At 53.2% G+C, this 7,709-nt stretch overlaps 1 protein-coding gene across 1 annotated transcript; it reads left to right on the top strand.

Moving 5' to 3' along the window:
• The first annotated feature begins 702 nt into the window (after positions 1–702).
• Positions 703–1,647, top strand: LOC121063076 (olfactory receptor 14C36-like). The gene has a single exon (XM_040543410.1). It carries the CDS (start codon positions 703–705, stop codon positions 1,645–1,647), a length of 945 nt encoding a protein of 314 aa, XP_040399344.1.
• Positions 1,648–7,709: the final 6,062 nt, after the last annotated feature.

The following is a 7,709-nucleotide window of genomic DNA, read 5'->3' as shown; positions in this document are numbered from 1 at the left end:
CATTGCCAACATCTTCCAAATTTGGATGGGGTGTCTGAACCCTAAAACTCTGTGTAAGGAGACTCATTTGCTGCACCCCCCTGCCACCTTCCTCCGTGGCAGAAGGCAGCCTCCAGAGCTTTTTACCCTCAGCTGTCTGTGCCGGCCAGATGGCACAGGGGTGTGAGGACAGGCTCTACCTCACCGACAGCGCAGCCTCTGCACTGGATTGGGTCCGCCCTGCCTACTCATGCCTGCTTCTCTCCCTTGCCCAGCGTGGCAGCTGGTGGTGTCTGATTCTGACAGGGAGTGCTGTGCAAGGAGGGTGAAGCAAGAGGAGATGCTCCCTGTTCTCTCCTGCCAGACTGGGAGTAGTGAAAAGGAGAAATGCACAAAGAGTCACATGGCCAAACACCCCTCACTCAACAGAGGGAGCCCCTTCCCTGGAACCCTCCAAGCACATGGGTTCTGTTGGATCCTCCATGTACTACTGATCTGGAGCAGAGGTGGCCCATCGAGGGCTGATGGACAGAGGCGGCTGCTGTGTACAGGACACTCAGCCAGCACAAAGCAGGGCTCGAGCCAGGGACATGCAGAGAGCTCCTCATGGAAAGAAAGGCAACGTGAGGCACAGTGAGGAATAAAATAAATTTTCCTGCAAGATACTCCTCTTAACTTTGGATGTGTTTTCTTCCTTTACAACATCTACCAGCAGAGGAGCAAATGCCCAACAGCAGCTCTGTGAGCGAGTTCCTCCTGCTGGCATTCGCAGACACACGGGAGCTGCAGCTCCTGCACTTCGGGCTCTTCCTGGGCATCTACCTGGCTGCCCTCCTGGGCAACGGCCTCATCCTCACCGCCGTAGCCTGCGACCACCGCCTCCACACCCCCATGTACTTCTTCCTCCTCAACCTCGCCCTCCTCGACCTGGGATCGATCTCTACCACTCTCCCCAAAGCCATGGTCAATTCCCTCTGGGACAACAAGGCCATCTCCTATCAAGGGTGTGCTGCACAGGTCTTTCTGTTTTTATTCTTCATCTCAGCAGAGTATTCAATTCTAACTATCATGGCCTATGACCGCTACGTTGCCATCTGCAAGCCCCTGCACTACGGGAGCCTCCTGGGCACCAGAGCTTGTGCCCAGATGGCAGCAGCTGCCTGGGGCAGTGGCTTTCTCAATGCTGTCCTGCACACGGCCAATACATTTTCCCTGCCCCTCTGCCAAGGCAATGCTATGGACCAGTTCTTCTGTGAAATCCCCCAGATCCTCAAGCTCTCCTGCTCAGATGCCTACCTCAGGGAAGTTGGGGTTCTTGGGTTTGCTCTTTCTTTAGTATGTGGTTGTTTTGTTTTCATTGTGGTATCCTATGTGCAGATCTTCAGGGCTGTGCTGAGGATGCCCTCTGAGCAGGGCCGGCACAAAGCCTTTTCCACGTGCCTCCCTCACCTGGCCGTCGTCTTTCTGACTGTCAGCACTGGCATGTTTGCCTACCTGAAGCCCCCCTCCATCACCTCGCTATCCATGGACCATGTGGTGACATTTCTGTACTCGGTGGTGCCTCCAGCAGTGAACCCCCTCATCTACAGCATGAGGAACCAGGAGCTCAAGGATGCAGTGAAGAAGCATATATACTTGTTCCTTCACTTGCTTCTTAAGCATCAATAATATCTTCATTCTTGTGTTTATTGTAATATAATTTTTATCCTTATTATTTGTTTCATAATGTAATCATCATTAATAGTCCTAACAGTATTTTTTCAATGAATATTTTGATATAAAATACAAAACAAAATCTGATTTTGTTTTAAATATTATTATTAATGTAATACATACTAAGTTTTTTAATTTCTCTTTTTAATTTTATTTCATGTACCTAAAGAACTAGTCTTCCTGTGTAGGTAAAGACAATAAAGATGCCAGCAGAAATACATTGGTCTCAGCTGCCGCCTCTTCCCATCTCCTCTGGAGCTGGGGAAGAAGGCCCAGCATGCAGGAGGGGCTCAGGGCCAAGATCCCAGCTACCACATGGAGGAGCAGCCCCGGACGTGGATGTGGCCTTTTCACGTGGCCTTTTCACGCAGGACGTGGCCTTTTCACTGCTGCTCTCTTTTGGCTTCCACATTGTGCTTCTTGTATTTGGATAAGCCCTGAGATCTCATGTACCTTGGTGACAGTCCTGTTGTCCCTACAGTGGCATCCCTGTCCCTGCAGGCAGCAGCAGGCAATGTGCAGCCCTGGGTCACAGCTGGCCTCCCTGCTAGCACCACAGAAACAAAAGGGGCTGCTAAGGGCAAACCCAAGAGCCTGGACACCTCTTCCAAATGTGCTATCAGGAATACAGCCAAAGGGTTGCTCCCTGCTCTTCTGTTTTCTGGGGTTCTTCACGGAGTGAAGGACACAGGCTGAAAGTCCCAGGGTGGTCCCTGAGGAACCAAGGGCTGGGCCAAGAACTCCCTTTATGGCAGCACATGTCCAAATAGACAACAACTGGTCTTGGACTGATCTGAATGGGACCGCGCCCCCTGCAGTGGGGCAGATGGCTGATGCTAGCCTGGAGCAGAATCTGGAGCTTCCAGGAGATGTCAGGGGATCTGCAGGGATAATGTGCTCAGTGGGTAGTGATTAGAACCTCATAAAATAAGTGACCATCTGGTAAAGGAAAAAGCGAATCTGAGGAGTCCATGGGCTAAAGGAGGGCTCTGCAGTGCCAGAAGAGGTGGTGAAGAGACAGTAAGGCTCATAAGATTGCAGATTAATTGAGGATAACCATTTTGAAGTGCTGTGGGCAAGGTCTGGTGCAGCACTCACCTTCTCTTTACCCTTAGAGACACCCCATGGTCCTGCCCAGCACTGCCCTTTGCTGCTGAGCCATCAGGGCAGATGGAAATCACAGAATCAGAGAATCAGAGAATTGTAGGGGTTGGAAGGGACCTTGAAAGGTCATCGGGTCCAACCCCCCTGCCAAACCAGGTTCCTTAGAGCAGGTTGCCCAAGTAGGTGTCCAGACGGGCCTTGAATATCTCCAGAGAAGGAGACTCCACAACCTCCCTGGGCAGCCTGTACCCTGTCACCCTCACCGTTCTTTTGCATGTTGGTGCGGAACTTCCTGTGCTCTATCTTGTGGCCATTACCTTGTCCTGTCCCCACAAACCACTGAAAAGAGGTTGGCCAAATCCCTCTGTCTCCCACACCTCAGGTATTTATACACATTGATGAGGTCCCCCCTCAGTCTTCTTTTCTCCAGGCTGAACACACCCAGGTCTCTCAGCCTTTCCTCATAGGGAAGATGCTCCAGGCCCTGTATCATCTTTGTGACCCTCCGCTGGAGTCTTTCCAGGAGACCCCTGTCTTTTTTGTACCGGGGAGCCCAGAACTGGACACAGTACTCCAGGTGAGGCCTGACCAGGGCAGAGTAGAGGGGGAGGATCACCTCCCTTGACCTGTTGGCCACACTCCTTTTAATGCACGCCAGGATCCCATTGGCCCTCTTGGCCACCAGGGCACACTGCTGGCTCATGGTCAACCTGTCGTCCACCAGGACCCCCAGGTCCTTCTCCTCAGAGCTCCTCTCCAGCATGTAAAAGGGAAAGGGGCTCAGCAGCAGACATTCCCATGGAGTTGAGTCTGCTGCCCACCCTGAGCAGCACGGGCAGTGGGGAGTCCTCACAGGGTCCCAGGGCACCACAGCCCCCTAGCTCTGCAGAGCAGCACCGCCAGCTTGGGGCCCTGCAGGGAGCACGGGGAGGGAAGCAGCAACAGCCGGCCAGGCCAGCACAGACACACTGCCCTGGGCAAGGCTCTCTGGGAACAGGGATGGCCCTGCGGAAGAGCAGGGCAGCATTTCTGGGCCTGCAGAGAGGCATAAAGGAGGAAGAGAAAGCTCTTTGTGCAGGCACCTACTCTGTGCAGGCTGCTCTTTGGCTTAGCCAGGCCTCTTGTGCTGACCTGGGGAGCGGAGCTGGTCCTGTGGGGCACAGGCACTCTGTGCTGGGGATCTCCCAGGCAAGAGACCAGGGCTCCTGCAGGTTCATGGACCTCCATTTCCTGGTACCATAGCCAGCCTCCTCCTTGCTCACCCCAGACAGCAGCATGCACGAGCTGCCTCCTTGCTCCTCGTCTAGAGGGCAGAGAGGAGGGAACAGCATAAGTAAGTAAAACTCACAAATTGAGAGAAAGACACATAAGGGTAGGAAAGGAAAAGAAAAAAGAAATCAAAATCAAATGCCAAACATGATGAGCATTTTGTAACTCATCAGTTCCCACTAGCAGACTGTCGTGCAGGCAGTCTCTGAGAAACTGCCACCTTGTCTTGGAAAGATGACCCCAATATTTACTGCTGAGCACTATGTTATGTGCCATGGAACGTCCATTGGTCAGGCTGGATCACCTGTCACAGCGGGTTCCCCTCCCAGCCTGTTGCCCACCCACAGCCAACTCGCTGGTGGGGCAAAGTGGGAAGCAGGGAAGGCCTTGATGCTGTGCAAGCCCTGCTCAGGAACAGGGACCAGAGCCGTGGGTGACTAACACTGCTCTGGTCACATATCAAAAACACAGCACCACAGGGGCTGCTTGGCAGAGAGTAACTCCGTCTCAGCCAGAGTCAGTAAAAGGCCCCATGCTGGACAAGAAGGCTCGCTCTGAGCTCTGGAAGGAGTCAGGAAGGTGCTAATAAGCACCAGGACAGTTGAGGAAGCCCAAAGACCCTTCTGAAGGGTCACTGAGTGTCAGCTGAGAGGCAGTGCTGGCCAGTGGGGAGGGCCAGGACAAAGACTTGTGTGAAGGCTGTGAGAAACAAGGACACTCGGGGCTTTAGCAGCTGCCTGTGGGTGGAGTAGGAGGACAAGGCTGGTCCTGGGACTGGAGCAGGGTTGAAGGACCCTGTGGAAATCTGAGCTGATGGAGAAGTGTCCATCTTGCATGCGTGTCTCAGCCTGGGAGAAGGGGCCTGCCTGCGGTGTGGGATGGCTGGGCTGTCCTCAACCATGCCCCAGGAGCTGACCTTGCTCTCTTCCTCCCTGCCACTCCCCACATGGGGCAGGCCCTGAGGAAACACCCCTGAGCCTGGAGATGCACCAACCTGCTGTGGTGAGGTGCCACTACTGCAGGGGAAGAGGGGAGGGTTGGAGAGACACGTGGGACCTGCAGGTAAGAGTGGTGTGGCTTGAGAAAGTGAGTGCCTGGGAAAAGTTACTCTGGATCCATAGGAGCCATTCTGGAAAGAAAACTTATAGGCAAGAACCGCACTTTTCTGGAGGTGCAGAGCTGCTGGGCACATTGTGGAGGATGCTCTGGTGGACTTTTATATCCTTTTCCACCATGTCTTAAGTGCCGGTTTTCTCAGAAATAGAGTAGCCAACAAGAGGTATGATGGATACTCTGAGATCATGAAAGCCACCAGAAAGCTGATCCCAATGAGATGACTGATATGGGGAGGTCAGGAGAAGCATGGACCGGAGAGATGTGAGATTTGGGGGAGGGAATAGGGGCTTGGCCAGCAGAAATTAAGGATTTTGTAGAGGTTCAGGTTATGCTGATGCTGCTGTAGCAGTGACTTAAAACAGTCATATGAGGCCCTTCCCCAGTTTCAACCAGTAACCTTAATTCATAAATCTAAATGCTACCCCACACCCTGACAGAAATCTACTACTCTTATGCCTGACCTCAAAGTATGCACTGAAGCCAAAACTCAGCCCATAGACTCTTTCCCTTACCTTTACTCTCTTGCTTACCTTGATCCCTGCCCTTAACACTAGCTTGTAATTGCTCTATTTAACCCTGGACTTCTAGGCAGACCTAAACAAAACCCTAAACCATAAAGCCTGCCTATCCCCTAACCACAGACCTGACACCCCAAGCAGAACATCAAACCTGCCCACAAAATCTTTGCTTAATCTCTAACCCAGAAAGGTGAGCCTTAGTCCCTAATCCCAAATGTAAACGATGACCAGACAAAACCCTCGTTCCTGTGCGTTAACCTCCTCACCTTCAGCCCCTCTCCTAAACCTTAACTTTATGCGCTTGGCCCCTTGAGGCAGGGCAGGAACAGTGAGGTTGCCATGTGTGGTGGTTTTACTTGGGTGGGCAGCCGAGCTCCACCACAACTGCTCTCTCACTCCCTCTCCTCAAAGAGGAACGGGGAGAAAATATGATGAAAAGGGCTCAAGGGTTGAGATAAGGACAGGGAGATCGCACAGTAATTATCGTGATGGGCAAAACAGACTCAGCATAGGGATGATAGTAAGATTTACTGCTTATTCCTAACAAGCTAGAGAAGTGAGAAACAAAGGAAAGAAACCAAAAGCACCTCCCCCCCCATCCACCCTCTTCCACCTCCTCCCTCCGAGCAGCGCAGGGGAACGGGGTTATGGTCAGTCTATAGTGCTTCTTCTCCACTGCTCTTTCTTGGTCACTCTCGTCCCCTGCGCTGTGGGGTCCTTCCCATGGGATGCAGTCCTTGCTGAACTGATCCTGTGTGGGCTTCCCACAGGCAGCAGCTCTTCAAGAACTGCTCCAGATATGGGTCCATACCACGGGGTCCATCCATCAGGAGCAAACTGCTCCAACCTGGGTCCTCCACAGGCAGCAGCTCCTGCCAGGTCACCTGCTCCTGCATGGTCTCCTCTCCATGGGCTACAGGTCCGGCCCGGAATCTGCTCCAGCAGGGGTCTTCCACAGGCCGCAGCCTCCATCAGTGCAGGTCCACCTGCTCCACCGTGGTCTCCTCCACAGGCTGCAGCATGGAACCCTGATCCACCATGGTACTCCATAGGCTGCAGGGGGACAGCCTGCTTCACCATGGTCCTCACCACAGGCCGCAGGGGACTTCTGCTCTGGCGCCTGGAGCACCTCTCCCTCTCCTTCTTCACTGACCTTGGTGCCTACAAGGCTGTTCCTCACTCCTCTCACTCTCCCAGCTGCTGTGTGGTGCAGAGTGTTTTTTTTCCCTGTCTTAAATATGCTCTCACAGAGGCGCAAACAACATCACTTATTGGCTCAGCTCTGGTCAGCAGTGGGGCCCTTACCTAACAGCTTCTAGATTCTTCTCACAGAAGCCACCCCTATGGCCACCTGCTACCAAAACCTTGCAACGTAAACCCACTACACTGTGCAGTCACATGGCATTCAAAGATGAATGTGAGGGTCCATGGATCTGATCAGTTTGTGGGCCACAAGGAGGAGATGGGTGGGAATGCTCTGATGAGCCCAGCTCTGCCTCAGGATCTCCTGCACCAGCAGGAGGAATGTGACTGTGACAGTGACTGTGAGGTCACTTCTGTCTCTGCATTTCTTAGGGCAGCAGCAGGAACGTGTCACGGAAAGGCACTGTGAGGTCACTCTGTCTGTAGCTGGCAGGTCACCCTTCACTTCTCCCTGGGGTTTGTACTTTTCGACTGACATCTGCCAGTGGCCCTGGTAGGACAGCAGAAGGCACCTGGTTGGCATGCTGACTGTGGGATCCCCTCTGCCTACATACCCAGGAGGACCCAGACAGAAAGAAGGCCCCAACATGGGTTGTCCTGTCCCTTCTGCTTGAGTACATGACTGGACTGCAGGAGGCACAAGGCTTGGGTGTGTCTAGCCAAGAAGCTGCAAGGCCAGCAGCAGGCCCATGTCTTGGAAGATGCAGGTGAGGTGACTTCTGTCTGGTTGGCTGACAGGCCGCAAGAAGGCTGGTGGGTTGGGATGCCTACTTTAGGAGTGGTTTCCACCCTAATGGAGCTTTCTTT

The sequence above is a fragment of the Cygnus olor genome, unplaced genomic scaffold, assembly GCF_009769625.2.
Source record: "Cygnus olor isolate bCygOlo1 unplaced genomic scaffold, bCygOlo1.pri.v2 S101, whole genome shotgun sequence".
NCBI lineage: Eukaryota > Metazoa > Chordata > Aves > Anseriformes > Anatidae > Cygnus > Cygnus olor.
Note: the sequence above shows the minus strand (reverse complement) of the source record. Positions and strands in the feature narration are given on the sequence as shown.

What these genes read in the sequence shown, in the direction of transcription:
- LOC121063076 (XM_040543410.1), top strand. Translation starts at nt 703, where the DNA reads ATGCCCAACAGCAGCTCTGTGAGCGAGTTCCTCCTGCTGGCATTCGCA.